Source organism: Cuculus canorus, chromosome 17 (genome assembly GCF_017976375.1).
Source record: "Cuculus canorus isolate bCucCan1 chromosome 17, bCucCan1.pri, whole genome shotgun sequence".
NCBI lineage: Eukaryota > Metazoa > Chordata > Aves > Cuculiformes > Cuculidae > Cuculus > Cuculus canorus.
The window spans coordinates 5,889,893-5,917,219 of record NC_071417.1 but is presented as its reverse complement, the minus strand read 5'-3'; the positions used below and the strand labels follow the sequence as shown (position 1 = coordinate 5,917,219).

The 27,327-nt window shown below is 45.3% G+C and overlaps 1 protein-coding gene across 3 annotated transcripts; it reads right to left on the bottom strand.

Annotated features, from left to right (window-relative positions):
• Positions 1–18: 18 nt before the first annotated feature.
• On the bottom strand, positions 19–26,860 carry RILPL1 (Rab interacting lysosomal protein like 1). Of its 3 annotated transcripts, none has more exons than XM_054082027.1 (8): positions 26,418–26,860; positions 22,992–23,142; positions 15,994–16,112; positions 14,480–14,698; positions 10,669–10,841; positions 10,039–10,131; positions 5,919–6,006; positions 3,388–3,530 (listed from the first exon to the last, which is right to left on the bottom strand). In XM_054082027.1, the coding sequence occupies exons 1-8, from the start codon at positions 26,709–26,711 to the stop codon at positions 3,525–3,527; spliced, it is 1,143 nt and encodes a 380-aa protein (XP_053938002.1). In that variant the 5' UTR covers positions 26,712–26,860; the 3' UTR covers positions 3,388–3,524. The 3 variants fall into 3 exon arrangements, with proteins under 3 accessions (XP_009569587.2, XP_053938002.1, XP_053938003.1); XM_054082028.1 differs by lacking the exon at positions 5,919–6,006 and adding an exon at positions 6,849–6,924 and having other exon boundaries at positions 3,392–3,530; XM_009571292.2 differs by lacking the exon at positions 5,919–6,006 and having other exon boundaries at positions 19–3,530; positions 26,418–26,858.
• Positions 26,861–27,327: the final 467 nt, after the last annotated feature.

The window sequence follows — 27,327 nt, the reverse complement described above, 5'->3', positions numbered from 1 at the left end:
CTTTTCTTTTTTACACCATGGGATGATGTAATTCCCTTTTATTAGAGGAATGTGCACTGCAGAGCAGGAAGCAGGTCAGAAAATGCCTGACGTTCCTGATCCATTCATGGACCATCACTGAAGGATGGTGGTGTGGTTAAACGTGCCTGCAGCTGCTCCCACTCTGTCCTCTTCACCTCTCACCTCAGTGAGGTCCTGCCAGCACAGGGTTTAAATCTTGTTCTGAACACTGGGCTTACTGCTGGTTGTAGCTGACCTGGGGAGAACGGAGGGCAAAGCATCTCCTTTTTCCGAGCCAGGATGTGCATACACAGAATACACACGTGCATACACGTCTCTCATTGAGAAGTTTACAGTGTTTTCTAGAAAAGGCTCTGCTGCATTCTTTATAATCATAAGCCATCCCAAAATATTTGCTAATGTATTTTAAGTTCTTTTGGGTTTTTGTCAGCCTTTGAATGACCCTAACCTAAACCTTGCCCAGTTTGAGGCTTATTTCCATGAAGAATGTTGTATGAGCCTTTTCCAGGTGAACGAAAACAGACCCATATCCCCGTGAAGAGATGGTATTAACCTTCTACAACAGAAAAAAAGACACAAGTCTGCAGAAAAACTTGTTTTTCAGAAGTATTTATTAAACTGTTAAAATTATTTCCTGCCAACAAAAAAAAAAAACAAAAAAACAAACCAAAAACCATCGGTGATCCTGCCCTTTGCAGACAGGATTGTTACACCCCTCACCTGGTAACGTCCCAGCCCCTTTCCTAAAAGCAGATTTTATGGAATATTGAGAAACAATACATGACAGATCTTCAAATCTTTATATACTCTTCCCTACGTGCCATCCTTTCCGATGGCACTTGGAGTGTATAAACTCAGCATTTCAGATGTGAGAACGAGGAGCAGAGTGGTTAATGCTAGTGGATCAGGAATAACTAATTAGATTTTTGAGGTAACGGGCTGCAGAGATGAGTGGGGAAGGCGGCACTGTGTAGTGATGGTGTGAAACTGGCTGCAGAGCTGACCTGCACTGGGCTCTGGCGCTGGGGAGGAGCTTTATGTGCACAAGGCCAGGAGATGTCCTTTGTGAAACACCTCCTTAGGTGTAGGGGAAAACCTGTGTGCTCTGTGTGTTTCGGTTATCCCCGCTCACGGCTCTCGGCTGATTATGCTTATTCAGGCTGTGCATCTGCTGCAGTCTTGCATTGTTTCTGATCACTGCATCTTCCGAATGTGCTAAATGACTGTAAACTACACTGGGGAAAGACTCTACAGGCATCACTCACCACTTAACTGCCTGATGTAACCGGAGTGTATTTTTTTTTTCTAATACAGAAGTGAAATCGAGATCTTAGCAACTCAATTATCATTAAATTAAGACACTCCCCGCCACTGCCACTTAAGAGCTGGTTTTCACCCAAGAGGGGATAAGTGCTGCTGTTTTGTCAATACAGCTTTCTGTAAGCATAAAACTTATGTTCCTAAAAATAACCAGGCAAGAGCGTATCTGCCCAATGCTACACCAACGCTACCATCACCAGTTCCAATGCAGATGTCTTTCATGAAAGGCCACGTTTCCTCCCTGCCTCAAACTGCAGTGGCACCAGGGAGGCCCAGGGAACACTTTTGCTCCCTAGAGCACGTGGGAGGTCTGTGTTGAAAACAGCACAGTGACAGTCGGGAGCAGAGCAGAATGCAGCCCCTTGTTGCCAGGAATGGTTTCCTGGCACAGTTTCCCTACAGACAGGCTAAGCATATTAAAGAATCCACAGTCTTGGATCACCCTGCATTAAAAATGCCTGGGCTGCACTACACCCCTCTGGCTCACTCTCATCTAGGGAGTCCTTTGAGACCTCCTCCTCCATTCCACGCCTGTGAGCATGGTTTCCTGCTCCGAGTGCTCTCCTGAGAAGAGGCTCTTTCCAGAGCAGCTGTAGCTGCTGTGTGCGGGTGAGGCACGAGCAGCAATTGCAGCCCCCTATGCTGTGTGTGCAGGTGTTACCTACGGCCTCATCATGCCAACGGCAGCGGCGTCACGCTCCAGCACACGCTCACCGAGCACGCAGCCCAGCTCACAGGGGACTTCAGCGCCTCCCTCACGAGGAGCCGTTGATGCGCTCGTCCTCTCCCACACAATTAAGTGCCTCCATGGAAAGTGTGGAGCAGAGACAGGGTGTGCACCGACAACCGACTATGCGACAGTTACGCTCCATGGGGCTTTAGTGTGATGGGTTTCTTAAGCACAGCCTCAGTCAGATCCAACGGCCTCACAAGTTCAGGTGCAAAGGAGATCCAAATCCCAGCTCCTGGCTGCTCAGCTGGGCTGGGCGCTTGCTGGCAAGTTAAGCCCCTGTAACTACAGGCTATCAAACATCAGCCAACACCAGGGGAGCAGCCCACACATAGAGAATGCATCTGCCCAAGTAGTGTTTAGACTGTCAGAGGAAACGTTTTGGGTTGGGCTCCTCGCTAAGTTAGTTAAAATAGTCCCTGTCAGCTTGGCGAGGCTGTCTCCCACTCGGAGGTCAGGCAGTCTTATCTAGACAGAAAAGTGGAGTGTGACTTCATCAAACATCTGCCCATGGGAAAGAGACCTGGTTCCTTTACAGCAGCTCTCTGCTGCTCTAGGGGGAAGAACTGGTAAGAAAGAAACAATTCAAAGTGTTGGACTTCCTCCTTGTAAGCCATTTGTTTTCATTAATACTGCAGAACTCATGGCAAAATTCAAGGCATGCTCACCTCATACCTCGGCTTCTTTACGCTTTAGGCACTATGAGCAGCAAGGTAAATGTACATTCACTCTCCCTCTCGAGGCTACTCCAGTTTATCAGTTTGCATCGGGTGGATCTCCAAGGGGTTACTCTGCAAAAGGCCAGCTGGCCTCGACAGGACACAGCACTGCTAGAAACTGCCGCAGAACTGTCCAGCTGGCACACCCCTCCTGTAAAAATCCTTACAGAAGTAAAAAGCAAACAACCAATAGTGTTACAAACAGGGTAAAGGAGTCTTTGCCACTACATACTGTACACTGCAAACAAACTTCTAATAATGGCACAGGTCCTTTTTTTTTTTGGTTTAAAGAAGCTTGTGTTACTGTAGTTAATGCGTGAACAAGACCGTAGACTTGTTATTCAGCACAAAACAAGTCATCTAGAAGCTTCGATGTCCCAGGGTATCGGCTACTGTTACTACAAAGCTTGGATTCTGTTTTCAGCAGTCACCAAGTAAACAGCGAGGGATCCCTTTCGAAGAGCACGTCTCAAACACAGCCACTGAGGTGTGCAAGGCAAATAACAGTGATGAGCTGCCTGATTTGTTTACAGAAGCTTCTTGTGACTGGACTGTCAAGATCTACTGCGGTAAACTGAATGCCTCAAGGTTTTAGTCACAGGTGCTGCAGGGCTTCTTGTCCATGTTCAGTGTAGGCGTAATCTTTATGTGAATTTGACCATTCTCCAAAAGTATCCTGGAAGTGGACATTTTTCTGTGATGCCTGCATACGTTTCTTATCACGAGAGAAGAAACTAAACCTTCCAGGAAGGGAGGGAAAAGAAAGACAACCGTTTGCCATCTTGAAAACACTTCAAACACCCAGTACGATGCACAGCACAACAAAACATCTGCAAAAATCAAGGCAGTGAAGCCTGATGGGAGCACATGTCAAAATGTTATTAGCAATGAAGTCATTGCAATCTCAAGCGCTTTGGCTATGGAAGCTTCAAATAAGCTCTAAATGCTGTTGACTCTACGAGGTGCAGGTATCATTTTAGATGTATATCCCCTTCCCCAGCCCTGAGATAAAGCAGCGCCACGGTACAGCTTAGTTTCTTGGCATAAGTAAAGTGGTATCTTTGGTAGTAAATATATAATTTACCATAGAGCAGAAATAGAAAATGTTTTTAAGGGTGTCAGCAGGGAAGTTCATATGAAAACAAGCCTCCACATTTTTTCCAAATGTACAGATTTTGATACATAGACTTGATTCCTGCAAAAATAAGTAAATGCATGCATGTGCACAGGAGTTTGCAAGCTCCAAAGCGATGCACGCAAGTGTGCACGTCATTTCCTGTCACACGCTTTGAGTGCTCTAAGAGAATGACGTACATGAACCAACAGCCATTTAATACAACAATAAACTGCCAGCTGACAGCAGAACAAAAAAAATACAGTTGGAAAACTCCTTAGTATTGTTTTATTTGTATAGGATGAAATTACTCGATTAGTTGGATTTAATGTCCATCATGAGTTCAGTAGAGGAGGTGTTAGTGCTGTGTTTAGGTCTGCTGAGAAATGCAAAAGTTGTGGTTCCAGCTACAAAGGTTTGAGTTGGCTCCTCACCCTTTGGGGTGTAATGGTGCTTTAGGAGGTAAATATCGTTTTGCTTGCACAGCACCGAGTATAATGCAGTTCTGCCCCAGGACAGGGATTGCTAAATGCTTCTACAGTAAGAGGCTATGCAAATATAAACTCAGCTTTAGTAGGTGATGGAATGTTTGTCAGGGCACAAGCCTGGCCCTGTGTCCATGCCCCACTGTCCTCACCATTCTGCCTCCACCGCTGCTCCTTTCAGTCTCCCCTCAGCACCCTGATCCCAACCAACCGAGCCGCCCTGTGCAGACCCGGGAGCTCTGCTTTCGCTGTCTCTGGTCACACAGAAGGCTGTTCTTGAGTGTCAGGTGAGGTTAAAGGCAGCTTTCCTGAAAAAATATCCTATCTTATGTGCAAGTAAGCATGATGGTAATTATTAAAAATATCAACAATATTAAGAAAAAATATTTCCTGACTAGAAAGGGATATAAAAAGCTACACAAGTGCAAAGGCAGATAACTAACATTGCTAGCAGGACCTGAACTTTTGCATTTCCTGGCTTCAAACGTGCAGCCTTAATAGTGAAATAAGTCTTTTGCGCTTAATTAGCCTCATACTTTTCTACCACCTTCATCACATTCACACACATATGCTGTGTCTTTTCAGGGCCAGATCCAATCCCAGCTGATAAAAGAAATATCTGGCCACTGAGGCTTTCTGTGGAGCATTTTGGGTCCTGCACGGTCAGGCTTAGTACCCTGAACCCAGACAAAGCAGGGCTGTACTTATGCAATAAGTTTCAATAGTCACAGTTCAGTAATTTTTCATTTTACCATGAATTGAAGCGAGAGAAAAATATGTTCATAAAATCTCTACAAGAAGCAGAAGGGTTAGGCTTTTAAATTCCTTCTGAAACAATGAAAATTGTTATTATGCCTAGAAAAAGCTCATGTCTGGAAAAAGCATGTCTGTGTGGAGAGGAAGGGAATTCATTACGGTTTTGCTGCTGCAAATATGAAGATCGCTAAAGCAGCAGTTCTGAGACTTTGCATTAACAATGATCAGCACGTCTCTCAGGGACAGCCAAGAATAGGATGACAGAATTGATTACTGAGAGTGTATACACTATTCCAAAATACATAATTAGAGACAAAATATACAGTGCATAGATAGAAAGATATGGAAACAATAGCCTATAATCCACACTGGAAATTAATGTAGATATCAGCCATTACGTTCTGAGCCATTTCAACTGAGTTGTAACAAGTCATTAGAATGGGTTTCTTAAAAAGCACCAGTGTAAATTGTGTATAGGCACACTTAGTGAGCAAAATTAACAGATGCTGGTTAAAACTGCACATTGCAACGATTTCTTATGGAATAACCATCGGTTTAGCATGGTACATTAAGGCAAAACGTGATAAAATGTCAGTGCTTGAGGATGAGCATGGAGGACTGCGATGAGCTGCGTACTGACTGGTCATTCTGATTGGCATTTTTTCTTCTGTGATCCCACAGGCAGCCAATGAGAATGCAACCAGCAGTGCATGTTAATGCCGGATCATGCAAAAGGAAACCACGGTACCAAACATTTAAAAAAAAAATCCTACAAGGGACACAAGTCTTCTTATTGGCTGCAATGTGGGATCGTCTGGAATCAATCCAGCTGCTACCATGGGCATTATGGCTGTAAAGATCCTGGTCAGGAAAGTACAGACACAGAAGAGATAAGACTACAGCAAGGGAAAGAAAAAGCATTCCATTAAGAAGAAAAGAGGCAAACATGATACACAGGGTTACTCTGAAGTACCACGCAGGACATGTTACAGGGAGAGGTGGATCTGCATCACCCAAGACAGCTCTCCTCAGTGAAAAACTCTTACTTAGAAAAAGCAGCATTGTAACAGTTTGAATTGCTTTTGAATTTCTAAAAGATACCACTTTTCTGTTGTGAGGCAGCCTGCAGCCTGGGTTGGATTTCATCAAGGTATCACCACCTCTAGCAATGCAGAGCAGAGTGCACATTTTTCTTCCCAAGAGACAAACAGGCACATACATCATGAAATGAGGGATGAAGGTGTATGTTAAGAAATACAGAACAGGACTCTGCTGTGACTACTGGGTATTTGCATGGAAAACAGGGTTAGACAGGACCAGCATCACAGTTAAAGATTCTACAAATGTTACAACTGATAATTTTAAGTTAAAAAAGAGTTTGCAGGTGAAATCTTGAAATAACCTCCTATGCAGGCTACTTGGTTAAAGGGCTTGTGTGTCTGTTCCCAAAGAACCTGCGTTGCTTCACATGCAGAAAGATGCCAACTGCAGGCAGCTAAATACTTAATTGAAACCTTGCAACTCCTCTAGCAGAAATGCTTTCCAGCTGGCCAGCAGCAGCAAGACTGTTTCTTTGTCAGAGTTCAGCACTTTCACTCTGCATTATACAACTCATGCAGCGCAGAGGCTGGGAGAGCACGCCAGGGGGGTGCTCTGCACCCAGACAGCCCCACACAAACCTGCTGACACACCTCCAGCCATACCTGGAACACCCTCTGTTTTTCTAAGGATTCTCCTCACAGGTTCTCCCTTGTGCCAAATATTTTTTTGAACTGTGGACTAATGTCAATTAAAGATTAAGTTGAAATCACGAGAAACATTTCACTTGTGACCAACCGCAGCTCTCCCCAATGCAGTCACTCTAACGGCTATTCTTAGATTAAATATGCAAACGAACAAGCAAACATTATCATTAGCAGAGGCTAGGACTTCTCTTTCTATGCATTGTGGCACAGTCTCGGAGCTGCAGAAACGAGACAAACACATCAGCTTTTGTAGACTGCAAGAATAGGAAGAAAATTTATGGCTGTTTCAGGCATTACATCAGTGACAAACAAGCACGTATGCTTAAAAAGGAAACAAAAGGGCGTTTTCTGCTCAAAACAGGGAGCATTTTTAATCCCTGTGCTTTTCCTCCTCAGGGAAGGCCCCTGCTTACACCATTTCATCAAAACTCTGACATGTGCTGTGGTGGAGACAATGTAGAAATCAAATCAGTCTGAGATCAGAACTCAGAGTTCGCCTCAAAAGTGCAAATCCTGGGGGTGAAAAGTGTTGATTTCTGTAACTTCTGCTTTCCTTTCTTTATGGGGATGGAGCATAGAACTACCTCAGCACATCTTAGATGGCAGAGGCTGCATATACCTCTGTCTCATACCTTGAGATGGTCAAGAGCCCATTACACAGGCAAGCATAAAACTTCTCTTGAGAGGCCAGTGGCAGTGTCTCCTACTTTTGTACTTTAGCTTTTTGTTTAATCAGGAGGAAAAGTCTGAAAACAGAGGGGAAAGCAACCCTGCTGTCATTTGCAAAGGCGTCCTGAATGTAGATGTCAGCATTTTTCTAATGTGACATGAGTTTTTCTCATGTCACAGGTATGGAGAGCGTATGCGCCTCTGTGCTACCCAGGTGGCCAAACAGCAAGGTGCTGACCGCATCCTGCCCGGGAGAGCGAGAGGGGGCTCTGCAAACAGCTCGCAGCGGGCAGGGCTGCAGATAGGGTGTTACAACAGGGCAGAGCAGATGCCGCATTCGGGTTCTTTGTTTTTTCAGCAGTGAAATTTCCTGTCCTTTTAAAACCCATCCACAAGTACACTGTTGACACCACCACAGAGGAGGGGAAAGAAAATAAAGCCACACCAGACAAATCCTATCTAGACAGGCTGCAAGAATAAGCCAAACCTGAAAATTATTACCATCCTTCGGGTTACTTAAGTAGATAGTTTTATCTTCCTTTTTTTAATATGATGGCTAAATGAAGAGAGAACAGAAAGAAACCTGGGGACAGAATGACAGCTAAAGGAAGTAATTTCATCTGAACAGCAGGTTCAATACGTGCTTCCATTGTTTGGCAGAAGAATACTCTTGCCTCTTCCAAAATGGGCCAAACCATGATTTTGTTTTATCGTGTGCAGTTTTAGTTACATGAATTTAATGCAGAATCTGAGAAACAGAAGCATTAGACAGGTGTTTGAAAATGCGCATTGACTGAGTGGTCTAGTGCCCAACAGACTTTCCCTAAGAAATTAACCGAAAGGGAGAAGGCAACGAGATAACCAATTGAAAACACTTTTGTGGCTCCTGCCATGGCTCCCTGCGTTGCTTACGCGCGTGTGCAGAAGGCAGAGTCAAAGCCAATACCGTGTCAGCATGTGCTCTGTCTTACAATGTCTGTTTACATTTCTATGTTGCATTTGCTTCATAAATCAAGCATGGAAAAGTGCATTCAACACAAACTGCGTAAGCTGAAACCAGCCATCCCCTCCAACAGGAGAAGCTGTAAAAAGTACTACAATAAATTTAAAAGAAAAGATCTTGTGAGACAGAGTATTATTACCATCACAGTTACTGAATGAAAACTTAAGTTCAAGCTCCAAGTGTGTTTTCTAGTCATGTGAGAGGAAGGGTTCTCTCAGCAAACAGAGCAGCATGGACAGAACTGGAGTCTACTGAAAATAATCAAAATTGCCCTCCTGACTTTATGGTGTTTTGGATCCCATGGATCTTCCCATGGAGCTTTCTCTCATAGGGCTGCTGCTATGATTAAACAAGGACTGAAGGTTGTGGACATGTGGGACGGCTTTTTATGTGGAAACAAATGACTCTTCCAAAATAATTTATGCAGTTAAAAAATAAAGCTTCCAGAATGACAAAAATCCAAAGACTTGCTATATGGTTATAGGACACAATTTGGAATAAATGAATGTGCAAAAAGGGAGTTTCAACAGACAAATGGATTGGCTAATGCTGTGGTTTATAATTAAATGGTGTACCAGTAAACACACACCTCCGACAGTAAGCTTGGGTTTCAGACAGCAATATGAACTACTTCACCAGAAGAAGGTGGGGCTCCTTATAGCCAAGAAAGCTCTAGCATCCTCTCCAGTGAATTTGTTAAGCAAAGAAAAGGGTTTTGTGCTACACACATTGTGCAAGTCGGGGGCCAAAAGCTCAGGTCAACATGACGAGGTTATGGGCAAACCTTGCTCCGCACGCCGAGCTGCTACAGGTCTGAAACTGGTCTTACTCATGAACAACGCTCTTTATGGTTTTGCAAATGTGCCTGGGGGGCCAGTGGCTGCTGACAATCCACCAACTTAGGATCTGTGTGTTGAGTAACTGGGTCTTGAACTTGAACGGGAGCATTGTTACTGAAGTTTTGCACACACAGGACAGGCTGAGTGCTGCTCTGAATTACTAGCACCTCCCTCCGGAGTATGACTGTGTGGTCCAAACAAGAAAATTCTCTAGGAAGATCAGGTGTCTGTGTTTAAGACCTCAACTGCACATACAGGCTGTAATAAAACACTGAAAAACACACTCTTTTGGTTCGCCTGAATAGGAAACATGAGAACCAGAGTGGGCTTCTTGCGCACACCAGTCTGGCCCATCAACAAGAGCACATGGAGTGCTGTTGGACTCCCTGCTGGTCTCTGCACAGAGGGAGCATAAGATCCTGCAGGAAATGATCTGAGACTAGATGACCCTGGAACCAGGCAAAGTTTTGCTCAAAGCCAACTGCTGTGTCATGACACCTGTCAAATGCTCCTCCAATGTCTCTCACAAATGCATTAGGGATGTACTTAACTTTTAAATTCTTTAAAATTGTCCCACCCGTAACAAACTTAGTATTTGTAGGCTATATCCAGTATCCTTAGAAAATATGCTACTTACAGTCGTTTGATTCCAGATTCAGGCTGAGTTGAGGGTTTTGGTTGAATTATAGGTGGAGGTTGAGGGGATCTAGTGTCTTCTTCTGTTTCCTCACTTGAAAGAAAGTATAATTAATGTTCCCCTCCCGAGCCATGGCAGCACTTTCAGTTCTAAAATGCAATCTAACGTAGTACTGTTGATGAAGAAATGCAAAAAAAAATCTGTCCAAAGCTCACTGAAACCACTAGGAGATTTTTCTGTTGACAAAGGAACAGCACTTGGAACTGGGTCTCCTTTCAATATTTTCTTCCCATTTGGACGAGGAAGAAGAGGAATGCATTGAATAAAAGGTCTGGAATTTTCATTTTAGATCCCCTCTCATCCTCATGTTTCAAGTTCAAAACTACTAAATGTTTATAATATTTCTAAGATTCTGGAGAAACTTGGGAGTTAGGGAAGGACATAGTTTTTCCTGATTTTGAGGAACCAGATTCAAACTAAAGCCACATGCTTGCTATCTCTACTTTAAGTCTTTGCCAAACTAAAAACTTGCTGGATACTTCAAGACTATGTTTATTGTTTCTAAGCAATGTCCTGTTTTTCACAGCTTCTCTGTGTACGGCACACAACAGGAGAGGCAATCTAACCTACCTTTTGTAATACAAAAGCTCCTCTTGAAGTAAAAACACTTTAGATTTCAGTTCATTTCTTTCATGAAGGACATCTCGGAGTTCCTGCAAGGTGAATCTTGGACGATTCGGATCTTTTAAGTCCATTGACATCTTATCTGACTCTGAGAGGCAGTCATCATTGTTTGGTTCTGCCTAGGAAGTGAAACATGGGCTTTAAATTTACCATGTGAGTGCACATCTGAGAAGTCTAAGGTATTTATCAGTCTAGTTCCCAACGCCTTCATTCAGCACTATTAAGTCCTCTTTTAAGAGAAACACAGCAGTTTGAAGAGGACAAAAATGTAGAAGGAATTTGTTTTTCATGTTACAGACCGTCAGCAAGAACAGCTCAGTGATGTGATCCCGTTGCTCTGTCCTATGCACAGGCTGGTGAGACCAGGCAGGCTCTGAGAGACCTGAGCTCTATTTTACCTCTCTTCACCTGGTGTTTGGGGGAAGCTTGCAAACAAGGAAGACCTAAGTGTTGTGACCTACAGCCATAGCCTTGTGCTCAGCAGTCTTTCATAGCATTACATGTTTGGGAAAGCAAACAAACACCAATTGTTTCTAGCAGGCCTGAAAACAGGGTCCAACCTGAGCGACCTCAGAGGTGAGAAGTTTTCTTGTGCAGAAATTCCTGCAGAATCCAGACTGCCAGAAGGTTCATGGGAAATGTATAGTTCAAATTCTGATAAGCAAGTCAGTTTAAGGAATTCATACTTTTAACAAATGTGGTAAATCAAACATCAGCCTTCCACATAAACACTGAAAACACTGCATAGCAAAGACCATGAGAGTTCCTTCCGGCTCCTCCCACAAAGAGAAACCTCCTTTGGATGTAAATATATTAAGTGGAGATTTAAATTTATATCTCCTTAATGCCTTTATTAAAAAAGCAGGATTGGTGTTAGCACCAAGATCTAGCTGCAAAGAGGAAGAAAACTGCAGATGAGATAAGGCATTTACACGTGCATATCCCTGCCTCTTTATTTCCTCAAAGATGAGTTCACTGGAAGGAATTTTCCTGGAGGAATTTTCTCTCTCCCCACCCAGTTTCTGTGGCTCCCAACAAGCCAGCACTTGCAGTGTGGGAACATGGTTGGATTCCCAGGCCTGCAGGGTTGCTTCCAGTCACCCAGCACTTGCACACAACTATTTGGCCCCAACTACTTCTGACAATGTAGTCTGTACAAACACAGCTCACAGACCATCGTTCAGGTCCTCTGCTGTTGTTCCACTCAGTGGCTGCTCAGGACCAGTCCACGAGAAATCAAAAGCTTCTGGGAAGGGCACTTAGAATCAAGATGCTGAAAAGCAGCTAGAAGCCTTTAGAGGTCTGCAGGATTTCTGACAACGTAAGCAGGGCACGCTGTTCCAGCAAAGTACATTTGAAATGTGATGCTTTTTGCAAGGACTGACTGGAGTCCAGCACATGAAATCAGAGATGACAGCAGCCGGGTCAGCCACCCGTCCTTCCAGGAGGATGCAGAGATCAGAGTCGCAGAGCTCCTGCATTGCACTGATGCCTTGCTGGGATACAACCTGGAATCTGAGGAGCTAAGTACCGAAATTCTTAAACAGAGTCCATTTTTTGTAAGCCTGATCCTTCCCTCTTTAGAGCTTATACATTTGTGACACAGTTTTGCTACCTATTCATATTTGATTTCAGGTTAAACTTGGCTGGGCTAAGGTTGGTGCAGTATCAATTCCTACAGCAGGGACTGCAGTCCTTGTCCTGCAAAGACAAAGCAGCAGAGCAATGCTTGCTTGTCCACTTATTGGGATCCACCCTGTTCATTCAAATGCATTTGTTTACACAGCCTACAATAAAGATTGATGCAACCTAACAAGAGGTTCAAAGGAAATTACCCAAACAATTTTCCACTTCTTCACCTCTCTAGATTAGAATCTGAGCCGATGCCTCTTTTTTGGTTGTATACATGCCCCATACTTTTGCCCAAACAAGCTGGTTTTGCTAGGTTCTGCTCAACTCAGTAAAGACTGAGCAGTCTGTAGTCAACAGAAACATTTTTGCCTGAAGCCAACAAGCGATGTCCATTCCAGAGCATGCAGCTATTCTAGCTTTCTGCTTGCCACTGCAATTCCTGTCTAACCGTCATCCTGGCAGAGCGAGCGGGGAATGGCTCTAATTAGAAGAGGCGTCATTGCCACAGAACTGATGAGTTAGAGAGAGGTAAAGAATGTGTCCTTTCTCTCCAGAGACTGAAGACACTTTCACTCCCACTGGCTCCAGACCTAAGCTCCACAGCCCCGTTTTCAAAGCTGGGGGTCCTGGCTGAATTAACAGCAATGAAAACATTCTTTTCATTATTAATACAGTGCTCACCCCATTCAGCAGTGACATGTTAACACAGCACTGGCTGTCACACTCCAGGGGGTACCTCGGTACCCCATCAGCCTTTGCCTCTGTTTCTTGATGTATATTCCTGCCTGCTACAAGTGAATTGGATGTTTCACTCCCTGATGTAACCTACAGGCGTTTACAATGTCACTTGGTACTGGAGCTTCTACTGACACATCCAGCCAAACAGCTCCACGTCACAGTGCCCCTCTAAGGCCTTTCAAATCACAATATCCCTTCTTCTATTTTGTAGTCTTCTAAGGGCTTATTAGGAAAGGGAAACACAGCATGTTTGCTTTAGTAAGACAGAAGTAGCACAAAGAAAAATAACACGAACCAGGAAGAGGACAAAGGGATGCAAGAGATCAGAGCTCCATCTTTTTCTCGGGAAGCTCCCCTCAAGCTGGCGTTCCTACTGCTCCGTTCTCAGCTCAATTTGCAGATTATCACTTTGCCTGTTCCTGCAAGTACTGAGCATGCAAGCAGTAACATTTGCTTTTCTTGAACACTTGTGCTAGGAACATCACAATGCACAAATTCTAATCAGTATCAAAAGCAGAAATAAGGCCAAAGCTGGTTCCTCTAAAAGATGCCTTCAAATATTCATACGTTGATTTGGTAGTAAAGATCAGCTTAGTCCTGACAGATCAAAAGCACCATAAGCACTGCGAGGATGAGGAGCTGGGGGTTCTGTTGCCTCTGGAACCCCCTCTGACACAGTTTATTTCCTACTGTGGTTCATGTGCCATCACCATCACAGTGCATTGCACAGTTGGGACACCTTAGGACTTGCATATTTGCATACTCAGCAGGGCTTTAAATACTTGTCAGCCATTTATCTTTTGGAAGAGGCAGACCGTTAAGGGATCAGTTTGATTTCCTTTAGGGGACGGGGCTGATCTATACAAACAAAATTAATCCAAACATACTAATACAGCAACACCAAAACACCACGTGCCTCCAATACAAACTCCACAGAACTTGTATTGCCTCTCCATGTTCTTAGCAGCACACACTCTTTTGAAGCTGTGATTTGTTCTTGTATCTGGCAAATTCTACAGCCTAGTGCATGACCCATAGGTTACACTTGCTAGGAGACAGGATGGGTAGCCAGGTTTTAGGGGAGAGCTGTTTTCTAACGCCCACTGTGAACTTCTGCTGCCACTCCGCTTTCTGTGTGACTGATTCCTTCCTTTAAGAAGGGGTCTGTTCCACTGAGTCATCATTCATCCTTACAGGGCCTTTCCTGTCACAGTGCTATGAGTGATGTTGCTTTCTATAAGTCATATTTGAACATGAGATGCTGTCCTCAAGTCCCACCATTGCCTCTGCTATATATCAATCACATTTATCAAAACAAGAGGTACTTGGCATGAAGTCCAAAGCTTTTGGAAAGGCTGTTTAATAATTGACTTAAAATGCCTCTTACCTTTACTTCCTCCCCATCTTGGCTGTCCTCACCCTGCAGTTTTTCTCTCAGTTTCCCCAGCTCTGCTCGCAGGTTGCCCATCTCCTGCTCCTTGGTTTGCAGGTATGCTTCTAACTCCACCTTCTGCTCAATCAGCGCCTTCCCCTGAGCCTCCACCACAGTGATCCGGTGCCGCAGGTCATGGTTAATCTTCATTAACCTGTTCTGCTGCTGCTGAAGCTGCAAAACATTGACACAGTAGATCAGCATCCATTCTGCCATGATGGCCAAGTCCCAAAACACCATGATAAAGAAAAAGTAGTGGGTTCCCGTTGAATTTAATCTGGAAAATTATCCCCCTCCCTCACCCCCCAATTAGTTGTTTTAATGTCTAATTATCTACTACTGTTGCAGTCACCAGATTTTAATTGGTTTCTAGAGTAAAGCAGCATGTCTCCCCTACCACAAGGAATTCTCCAGCTAAAAGCAAATCCCTCACTCCTGATATTATGTTTCAAAAAAGCAAAGTTCAAGGACAGAGTGGCTTATGGGATTCTGGATCAAATCTTAACCCAGAGTAGAAGAGAGAAAGACAAGACAGAGGAATCTTTATTATTCAATTTATATGATAAGTACTTCACCCGGAGCTCTTAGGCTCTCTCATAAGGGAGGATGTGTCCTGCTGGGCACTGTATGGACAGCACCAACTTGAAAGGCTGTGGCATCTGCCAGAGGCACTCAGGGAAAGCAGAGATCATCTAGGTTGGGCCCTCACTAGCACTAGAAAAGTCCCATGGCCTAAGAAGATGAGGCAGCATGAGTATGGGAAGCAAAATATGGGTAAGGAGGTCATTCCTCCTGACTCCGAAAGAACCAAGACATCATCTGATTCCCAGAGTCACAGTGGAGTCTGTGACTCATCTAAGACTAAACCTGGATCTCTTGCACTCATCCTCTCAGTGACCTTCTGTTCACTGTTGGCAAAAGTGACCTGAGCTGGGCTCTGGCCCCTTCCTGGGCACAGGGGTAAACTACCCTGCATCCCTGGAGCAGGAGCGCATTGAAGTCCCTGCTGCCAAACTGCAGAGCGTGTGAGTAAAATACACAACAGCCCACTGGGCCACAGCAGGGAGCTGGGGGTGGGGTGAGGCAGGGCATGCTGAGGAGGTTTGCACTGCCAACACACAGAGGCTCAAGAAGCCAGAGCAAGTTACCCATCCTGTTCCCATGAAAGGGGAGAGGTACCAGGTCTTTAAGGAGACAAACAAAACAACCTCTCCATCTTCCTCTCTTGTTACACTGGATTCCAGTCACATTTCAAGTGTGCCTGGTCCTTCTGAACATAGCAGAGGATGCACGTCTGCACTGAAGACTGCCTAATACTTGTGGACACTCCACAGTTAGGCCAGGTGCTTCAGTTTCTGGACTAATGACCTGGCATTGCTTACAAATTCTACATTAACTTAAAACCTGAAACCAGGCTATGGAAGTATGGGTGAGAAAGAAGAGAAACAGGATGATAAAGAGCCACTTACAGCCTCTACATCCTCATTTTTAAGTCCAAGTTCCCGGTCCTTTGCTCTGATTTCATCCCTCTGTTTATCTACCACTTCCTTCAGCTTCTTCATAACTTGCCGCTCTCTCTCTGACATTCCTGGTTAAAAAAAGAACACAGAAAACAAACTAAGGACAATCAGGAACTGCTGAGACTGAGAACAAGAACAGTAAGTAATAATCAAGTAAAGACTGGAAGGTGAAGGTGCAGGCTAGTAAAATTACAGAGAAGCTGTTGGAAGTTGCTTTACAGATTACTCCAAGGCTAACAGGGAACAGAGATGACACAAACCACTCCATAAAGCCATAGCACAGAAACTCCTTATAACAGTAGAGGGACACTGATACACCTTGCTGCCTCAGTGGTAGTTCTACATCAGTGTTTGCACTGTGTCCCACGGAGCTTGGTTATCTGTGTGATAATCTGCAAAACCAGCTAGCCAAGACCCTGTGAAAATTGTAAAGAAGATGCTCTGGATCCTCAGCATGATCTAAACAAGAAGTCACGATTGCGGATTGCGCCTAGATCCAAGCCAGCTGAGGTGCACAGGGCTAGAATGATTCTATGCTGAAACCCAGTTCTGTGCTGGGTGAAAGGGAGGTGAAGCAGGACCTTCACAAGGTACCTCCACCCTAGATCTAGAACAGAAAATTAATCAGAATTACAGTCACGTATTTTCTCCTGATGTTTTGCAACCTCCTCCCCATCTTATTGTTTGACATTTCACATTTAGAATAACTGCACTTCAGACAAAAAACCTACATGGCATTTTACTTGTGAAAAATGTTTGGAACATTGCCAAGAATCCAACATTGATCCTGTGTAAACAAAGGATTAGATTAATCTGAAATCTGACTAATGAATCATTAGGAAATGTCATCAATCAGAAACCAGGAAGCATTCTTCAACTATTTGCCATTAGAGAAATAATCAAGAACTCCTAGTACTGCAGTGATAGGTTCTTCAGAGCAAATACAGACTAGATGATTTAGCTCGGTGAGATGACAAATCTACTACACTAACTGTTCCTGATATCTGCACACAGACACGTAGTTTGATGGTCCTAAACTGTCACATCACATCATGTTGCGTGACATCCCATAGGATGGCTTGAAGATGAAAGACTGGGACTGGGGCAGTGTGTGGCTGCTCTGGCCAAAGTCCAGTCCAAGCAGGAGCTCAATTTCAGGGCCTACAGCTTTATTCTATTACCTCTGGCAAAGTACTCAGTTACGTGGGTCCTCAGCTTCCTCCATTTACAGACTGCAAGTGGTGATAATTCACTCACCCCGCTGGGGTCGCTGGAAAGCCACCTCCTTTTTCATACATTAAAGCAGTTCCACATCACTCATCAAGAATATGCTGGATACACATCACACGTATCCAATGGTACAGCAGAGAACGGGTCACCCCTCTGCTGGCAACAGGACTGGTGATCATGGCTGGCCGGGAATTTGGTTCAGAGGACTTGTTTCTGTCAAACCTCAGAAAAGAGCTGAGCGACACAGTGTTTTCATTCTAGTATTACGTTCTCTTCTTATTTTAATTCTGTGGTAAGTTTGTGTGCTTCGGCCCCTGGTCCTCATTATCTCTCTGTTCTATGTTCTAGTTCTTCATAGGATAATTTCAATTCTTCACCGTAGTAACAGCTCATATCCACCAGGAAGGAGAAGCAGACACTGACACATACTGCTACTTATCTCTTGTAAATGATCCACACTTTTCTATTGCAACACAGGTCTCACACACCACTGCACCCACAAATCTCACGCCAGGTTCCTGGATGCACCCCCTGCAGGCAGTCTCAGGGCTGTGACCTAAAACATCAGCTGTATTTTAAAACAAAAAAAATCCAGACCTTTGCCTTGGAGTACAGAGAGACCGCAGTGAAACTTTAGACTGGAGATTTCACCCCAGTAGGAGCTAGCAATAGTGAGTGCAGCTATGTTCATTAGCACTTGTGAGATGCTTTGAGATCTCTATATAGCAGCTGCTATTTAAAGTATTAAGTACCATTTCAGTGCTGATTGCTCTTCCTCCCACTGTGCTCATTTTTCTCCCTAACAGTGAATGTAAAAGACTTCAATTGTGTCACTACATTATCACTTTCATTTCAAGAGAAGAGGAAAGAAAAGGTGGGAAGTGTTTGTGAAACAGTCTTCCATTTCCTCAGGCACTGGGGAAGAGGTGAGGGAAATCACTAAGTGACCTAACTTAAAGTAATTATCTCTAAATGATTCCAAGTCTACAATCTGCAAGATCTGAAACGGCACACCCAGCTGGCTTCCCTAAGCACATCCTATGAGCAGCTTCCTGTGGATTGCTGTGGTCATAGCATTGTTCAAGCAAGAGAAAGGAAAGCAGCCAGGAAAAAAAAAAAGGAAAAGAAATTAAAAAAAAAAACCAAACAAACCAGCATCTTTTATGTTTATGTTTAGGGACATTTTTTAACCATTTACTGTTGTTTATACAAACTTCTGTCACAACAGGCCAAAGCACCAGTCAGGGCCTGCGGCACTACACCACTACCCAAACACTCAGAAATTTGCTTTGCTATTTGAAAGGGAACTGTAGGTTTTTAAGCAGCCTAGCACAGGAGGTTCACGCCACTGGTGACATCCTGCCGCTTGTCTCTGCTACCACAGCCAGGCTGAGACAGCAGCTCTCTTCACTGCAGAGGAACAGCAGCTTGATGGTTCCATTTGACACACATTGGGTCAAGTTTGCTTGTGGAATATTATTAGGATATCCCAATCAGTCAGAAACATCACGTAGTGCTCAGTTTGATCTTGGAAGCAGTAGCATTCAGTGTTGCAGGCTCCTCTTCAACCCCTCCTGTGTGTTTTGCATTCTCCCACCTCCTTTCACATGAACCCTGGTCCGCTCAGCCTCTCAGCAGATGCCCTCTGTGCAAAACACTCCTATTTAGATAAGATTTCATCTGCCTCTTAGAAACATCTCCATTATGCTAAAGGGAGGCTCTGTGAACTCTGATGTGACTATTAATTGGCAAGGATTGAATCTCAAAGTCTTGTATATCTGAAACACTGGCCTCTGTTGCCTGTGCTAAAAATAACTCCTTTAACTGCCTGGTGAACAAGCAGCAAGCTGTTAATCCCAGGGGCTGGCCGCTATGGGGAGACATGACCACAATACTAAATCACACTGAGATACAATGACTGGAGTCCGGGCAAAGTTAGTCCAGCTAGCAGAGCATTTAGCTTGAAAACCTTCCTCTATAGACTCTACGTGTACCTGATCAAATGATGGAGACTGAAAAAAACCCAGCATGACTGCTTTTTGACACTACCCAAACAAGTTAGTTGAGACAAATCTATCCCTAGTCATTAATGACAAAACTTCCTGAAAAGAAAACAATTGAGTTTGATATAATACATGGTCATAAAAAAAGTGGGGTTGCTATAAATTAATGTGATTTCAATTAAGTTGATGACTTTGGCTAAAGAACATCAGTGATTGCAGAATCTGGTCTCTGAATGGCTTTATGGAGTTTGTTTGTGTTATTATATTTGGGCAGACACAGTAAAAATAACATGAAAAGTATGTCTGGCATTTGCTTGGCTAGCTGAATGTGAAGAGTATGGCTATATTTAAATAGCACATGAGCTGCAGGGAGCTAGATACCTACTGGGAGAAGGAAATAAAAAATAAAAAAACTAAAAAAAAGGAGAGAGAGAAAACAAAGAGGAAGTTGTTTCTTTATAACACGATATCGTAGTCTTCACGGTCCATGATGGACCACTGTCATCCTGAAATTTTGCATGGAGTTCATAAGGGTGACACCGAGCTACTTCTATGTCATTAATCGAATCCTGCACAGGAAGTGTTCCGCTTGTTTTTAAAAAGTGGTGATCTTGAGAGGTACAAACAGTTTTACTTTTTGAAGACATCATGGTACTCCTCCACAGGGCAGGTGAGCAGTACCTGACTTCTGGGAGGAAGCAGTGCAACTTCTGCAGTGTTGGATGGAGTTCCATCCACCTACAGGAAGCTGCCATTTAATCCCAACCTTCATTGTCTGGAAAAGGATATTGCTTTGTTCCTAGTGCTTTACTGGAGAGCTGCCGTGGCTCAGCTGCATGGTCTGAAAACCAGAGTGTCAGTGACTTTGCCCACTACACAGAATGCCAGCCTTTGAGGGAGCCAGGACTCTACTGATAATCAGAACCTACTGTGAAAGCAAAGCTGGGGCTTGAAGAAGCAGCAGCGTCCTGTCCGTGTACAAACAGTTCAGAAAGCCACCCACTTGCAGACAGACTCATCATCACAGGCAGGTTTTGCTCCTGGAGTAATGCTGTGGCCACTCTCAGCTCTCTGCCCCATCTCAGCTCAAGGCTATGTCACTCCCAAAGCTGCACAGCCTTTGCTTTTCAACTCCTCAGCTTAAACCTCAGGAAAGTATCAGGAGCTTGCAGGGCTCATAGAGAGCTACAGCTTCCTCCAGCTACAGAAGGCTTCACGCTTGCAAGCTCTCAACCTACTCGAGGACTTCAACGACCGTTACATATGCTGGAAAAGTAGCACAGGAAGCTGTAGTCAACCCAAGAGACTCCTGGAGTGCATTGAGGATAATTTCTTGGTCCAGCTAATAGAGACTCTGACCTGAGGGGATGCAGTACCAGACCTGATGGTCACTATTACAGGTGAGCTTATTAGTGACTTTAGGACTGGAGGCAGCCTGGGCTGCAGTGATCATGTGCTGGTGGAGTTCAAGGTCCTGAGGGATACAGGACAGCTGAGGAGTATACTCAGGACCCTGAATTTCAGGAAAGCAGACTTCCAGCTGTTCAAGGAGTTACGTGGTATGACCCCCTGGGACATGGTCCTTGGACATGGAGGGCAGAGAGGTGACTATTGGCAGCCAGCATGGCTTCACCAGGGAAAAGTCCTGTCTGACCAACCCAGTGGCTTTCTATGATGGAGTAACAACAGCAGTGGACACAGGAAAACCAATGGATGTGACCTATCTGGACTTCTGTAAAGCACTGGACACGGTACCCCACAATACCCTTCTCTCTAAATTGGAGAGATATAGATTTGACGGGCGGACTGTTTGGTGGAAAAGAAACAGGCTGGATGGTCATATTCAGAGAGTAGTGGTCAACAGCTCAAAGTCTAGATGGAGGTCCGTGACAAGTGGTGTCCCTCAGGGGTCCGTATTGGGACTGGTGCTGTTTAATGTCTTCATCAATGATATAAACAGTGAGATTGAGTGTACCCTCAGCAAGTTTGCAGATGACACCAAGCTGAGTGGTGCAGTTACCACACTGGAAGGACAGGATGTCATCCAGAAGGACCTGGACAAGCTGGAGAAGTGGGGCGGTGCAAACCTCATGAGGTTCAACAATGCCAAGTGCAAGGTGCATGCGGGTTGGGGCAATCTGCGGTTTCAATACAGGATAGGGGAAGATGTATTTGAGAGCAGCCCTGCAGAGAAGGACTTGGGGTGCTGATTGAAGAGAAGCTCGATATGAGCTGGCAATGTGTGCTCACAGCCCAGAAGGCCAGTCATATCCTGGGCTGCATCAAAAGAAGCGTGGCCAGCAGGGCGAGGGAGGGGATTCTGCTCCTTTATTCCACTCTTGTGAGACATCATCTGGAGTATTGTGTCTAGTTCTGGAATCCTCAACATAAGAAGGAGATGGAGCTGTTGGAATGGGTCCAGAGGAGGGCTACAAAGACGATCCGAAGGCTGGAGCACAAGAACAGGCCGAGAGAGTTAGAGTTGTTCGGCCTGGAGAAAAGGCTGAGGGAAGACCTTATTGCAGCCTTTCAGTACCTGAACGGGGCCTACAAGAAAGCTGGGGAGGGATTGTTTACAAAGGCTTGTAGTGATAATATGAGGGGGAATGGCTATAAACTGGAGAGGGGCAGATTTAGACTAGACATAAGGAAGAATTTCTTCACCATGAGAGTGGTGAGGCCCTGGCCAAGGTTGACCAGAGAAGCTGTGGCTGCTCCACCCTTGGAGGTGTTCAAGGCCAGGGTGGACAGGGCCTTGGGCAGCCTGATCTAGTGGGACGTGTCCCTGCCCATGGCAGAGGGGTTGGAACTGGATGACCTTTAAGGTCCCTTCCAACCCAAACTATTCTATGATTTGATGATTCTATGAAATGGACTCGGTCTCTACCAGCCTCAAACAAAGTGCTACGGACTGTGCACCTGCTCATCTCCTCTTGCCCTTGGGAAAGAGCTACTGCAGAGCTGTGGGTGAGAGCTGAGGGCAGCAATTGTTTCAGTTGCTGCAGTGAAATCTATCTGTATTCACAAGTGAGAATTTTACGTCTTGAACTTCATTCTGCTTCAAGAAAGAAGTTGCCCTCAAATTGGTTGTTTCAGCTCTTCAGAATTCACCCACTCCCTGGATGATAAACCTCTTCACTTACCGGCTGTTGGTCCCAAACAAGTGAGAGAACCCTGAAGGCAGGTAAAACAAGTAAAATCAGCCTCCTATTCCAGAAGAATATCATGATAGTCTCCTAGAGAATCTCCATATGGCAGACTGATATAATTCAAAGAAATCTCAATTTGCTGCTTTTCAAACAGTTATCCTGAAGAGATCAACAGCTGCACTTATTTTTGTGCATAATGGTCTGAAATAAACACTTCTGGATTATTCCATTTGTAATAGAAAACACAAGAAGCACTTAAGAATGTTTTTTTCAAAATGTGAACTAAAACGATAGATCAAAAAGTGAAGCTACACTTTACTTTCAGAGATGCTTCTTAGCTAAACAAAATGTTGTTCAGGCTTTTCTTTCCCTCCTGCCTCCACCTTTTATCATGCAGCGTCATTGTGTTTTATGACATTTTCTATTCAGGTGAAACATCCACCTACCCATCCACGAAAAACCCCAGACCTGCATTAATCTATAGGAAAAGAGCCAGAATATCCAGTTAAAAGAGTATTGCTTTTTATAACAAAAGCGAGTACTGAATTTGAAGTATAAAACTTGCCTTCATGCTTCTGAAATTCCTCTTCTGTGAAATTAATGTCTTTGTGAGACAAGTTTGTCATCAGTTGTTTATTCTCCTCCTGCAGCTGTGCAATTTGGGTAAGAAGGTCCTGTGCTTCCCCTCTCCAGACATCCTCCACCAGTTCTAATTCCTAAAGGGTAGACCGGGACAACACATCTTTATTTTTAAAACATGTTAAAGAGTCTTTGACTCAACTATTGACAGATGAAACCAGTAACAATCGTACTACGATTCTTACAGGACACAATTAAGTGAAACTACTTTGAATTTCTTAAAAGACATTTTTCAAATGCCTGCATAAGGAAACAAACTATCAAAGTCTCCTTTTGCTGTATGCCGAACATAAATACATGAGGAGACAATTCCTGATCCAAACATTTCTGACATGCAAGTTCCCCAGAGGTTGACTCCTTATGCTCAGTTTTGCTGTGAAGAGCAGATTAAGGGGACCGCTACGTTAAACAAGACAACCCAACATGAGCAAGAATTACCTCCTGCAGCCCAGGAAGCAGCCAGAAAGGCTGTTATAATTGTAATAAATCACATCCTGTGGGCCAGGGGAGCCAGCGTGAGTCCTGCTCATTTTGAAAGAGTAGTCTAGATTTCTGTTATGAAACAAAACAGTGAGTCCGTGACAGAGCAGAAAACCTCAGGCTCCTGGTCCACGCAGTAAATGCAAGACAAAACTGTGCTGCTTCTTATGTAAATTGTTCTATATGGAATGTCTCGAGTGGCATCTACGTTAGCGGCAGTGAGACCCATCAAAACAACAGCTCCCATTTGTCAGGACACTGCCCATCAAGAGCAGCTGTCGCCAGTCCCCTGAAAGGTCAAATTAGGACAAAAAGTGTAAAGTCTTCAAGGAAAAACAGCTGTATTTAGAGATCTCCTTGTTCCGAAAGCCTTGGCCAAAAATCCTACTTCTGCAGTGGCGGGCATTCTCTGCTCCATTTTCATGTGTGTGCTTCAAACAAAAAAAAGCTGCACGCCAATCACTGGAGCCAGGCTGAGTCACTTGCTGACTCTTACATTCATCCAGCATGCTCCTCTCCTACCTAACAACAAAATACATTCAGACAACAACCCTGCCAAGCGCAGCTCTAGGCTAAAATAAGCTCTGCTGAGAGATTAAAGGATAGCTTTCTGCTATGAATGCATGCTCTGATAAAGGGAAATCGTGGCCCTATTGACTTCCCAGTCCAAATACTATTTTATTCCACACGTATTTCTGCATCTCTGTCTTCTTATAACGCTTGCTGAAAGTTTCACAGAAAATAGTAAAAAAAGATTATAAGTAACATATAAGCTATATGGACTCAATTAGTAAGAGCATTTCACAAATCGCCTCCGTTTTACTTTGAACTATCGTGAGAAAAAGCAAACCTGCAATGATACTTAATATTGCCAAATACCTCGACTATTTACAGCGATGCTGCATATTACAACTCTGACGTGCTGACCTAGTTTAGATAACAAAACAGCACATTCATTGGTTAAAAGCTGTAAAAACAAAATAGAACATACACAACCCCCCCAAAACTATCTAAACACATATGATTTCTGTGTGGCCACATTATAAACAGACAACTATATTAAACTTTCTTATTTATTGCTACTGAAGAGCCAAATGAATTGGAGCAGAAATTAACTGCCGAGCCCTCAGAGACAGAAGGCAGATCCATGGGCCAGTCAGCTCAGGAAAATCCAAGTGGTGCTAAGCCAGGGTTATAGGCGAAACAGAGTCACATCAAAAGATTTTGAGTGCTAAAATCTCACAAACTGATGCTTGCAAGGATGACTAAAAGCTTTTCTGGATTGTTTTTTGGTGGCTTCTGGGTCACAGTGATTTCTCAGTCTCCGGCTTTTTCTGCTTACCATGACCTGTCCTGTGGGGGAGTCTTACAAACCCTCATGCTGGAACACAGATGGATGTGACACCACTGTTCCATGGGGACCTGGTGCACTGGGAATTGCCTTGATTAAAGAAGTGTGTGTATCTCGTATCGTAAAAACGGATTTCCACCAAAGTTTGGCTTGATAGTTTGAACACTCTGTGAGCCGTTTCTTGACTACTGTAGAAGGTGGCAGAGTAGAGATGGTTAACTGGTGGGGATCAATTGACATCTGGCAAGCATTAAGCAGTCAACGCGTTAAGGAAACTTTTTAACACCTATCTGAACTTCAGAATCATCTGCACGGAACATCAACTTGTACATCAATACCTGGCATTGCTACCGGGCCCAGGTCAGTGTCCACATCACCAGGCAGCATTTTGTAAATATCTGAGGTAAAGAATTACTGGTGATACAGTGGTCTCTGTGTGAACAGTGAAGAGATGGGATTTAAGAGCAGTTCTTCCCAGAGGTGACATGCCGCTAGGGCTCAGGAAGAGCTAACTGGATTGTAGTTAGTTTGTCTGGGCCCAAACAAACAAAGCATGGAACCTGCACAACAGACCACCCATTCACCTCTGAGTTAGATCTGTTAGACCTGAGCAAAGACACAGGTTTGGTACACCTATCTATTCTCTCAACGCTCTTCATACTCTGGAGACTTAGGGCTTTATATATTAAAGATCCAATAGAACCCTTTTCAAAGACACTGCCCTGAGAGATCTTCTGCAAAATGTTGCCGGAATTACCCTGGATTTTTCATATGCTAAGCAAAAGTCCTCTTTTTAAATCATAAAATTAGAATTTATTTAAATTAAAGACAAGTCTTGAAGTTTGAGGTCTCTCTTCCAGAAATCCCCTGCCTTCTCTTTATTCTGAATGTGTGTGTGTGTGTGTGTGAGCGGCATGAGGCAGCAGCGATGATTTAGCACAGCCAGGTACTAGAAGTGGCATTTCTTCAAACCAGGTGTTGGGATGGTTTAAAGAACAGATCTGCCACTTCCAGCGCAATAAGGGAAGCAGCTCGTGCCATGTCACCACTGATCTCCACCTTGTGCTTTCATGGGAGCGGGGTCAGGGGACACCACGACCACTGCAGACCAAGCCAAGGGACAACACCTTACCATCAGAGCATGGAGCAGGAACCCAGGAGAGTGCTTTTCCCTGGTATTCAGCTCTAACACTGCCCTGAGACCCTCCCTCCTCCGCTCCTCTCCTACCACTTCACTGCCCGATGAAGCCAAACCATTGCCAGCTCTGGAGAGAGCACAGACCTTTCCTGGCCTAGCAGGATCCGGCCCCGTCCTCCCACCAGGAGACACGAGGGGAAGCAAACGCAGCTGCTGGAGAAGGGGTGGGGAAAGGAAACTTCCAGGACGGAAGAGAACCACCACCGACCCCCAACGCCGGGGCCCGCCCGCGCCCCGGCCCCGCTCTTTGTTCCCGGGGGGGCCTCGAGGCTCTCCCGGGGAGGGGGGGCGGTTCTCCCGGGGGGCCCGAGCCCCGGCCGCACCTTCTGGTGCTTGCGCTCCTTCTCGATGCGGTCCATCCTCTCCAGCCGCAGGCGGTCAAGCTCCAGGCGCAGCTCCTCCATCTCGGGGTTGATGTGGTTGCGGCTCACCAGCACCTCCAGGATCTCCAGCACCCGCACCACCTTAGGCATGAGGCGGGCGATGGCCTCGCACCCGTGCTGGTCGATCACCCGCTCGAACTCCTGCCCCACGGCCGACGCGATGTCGTACACGTCCATAACCGTCAGCTCCGCCGCGTTCTTCTCCAGGGCGGGCGGCACTCTGCCGCCGTCCATGGCTCGCCCGGCGCCGCAGCTCCCTCATAGGCGGAGACGGGGCCGCTCCAAGCTCGGGACCGCGCGCGGGCCGCCAGGAGCGAGGGGGGGCGTTAAAGTTGGCCGGGCGGTGGGAGCCAGGGAGGGGCCGGGAGCGGGAGGCCACGCCCCATAGATGGACACGCCTCTCGCTGGCCCCGCTCCCACTGGCCCCGCCCTCTCAGAGACGCATATCTCCATTAGCACCGCCCCCATTGACCCCGCCCCCTCATTAGCTGCACCGCCCCCTCATTGACCCCACATCCTCGTTGGCCTCACTTCCCCGCTGGCTCCGCCCCCTTGCTGGCTCCGCCCCGCCGCGCCGGCCCCGCCCCGTGTCCTCGCCCAGCACCACTAGCCCCGCTCCCTCCATTGGCCCCGCCCCCTCAGACCCTCACCTTCCCATTGGCCCCTCCACCTTTCTGGCTCCGTCCCCTTGTTGGCCCCGCCCCCTCGCTGATCTTATGTTCCTGCTCGCCCCCTCCATAGCTCGCTCCGCCACCTGATTGGCTCCGCCCCACATTGGCCACGCCCCCTCAGGGTACACAGATCTCCATTTCCCCGCCCCCTCGCTGGCCCCTCCTCTCGTTGGCCCCAC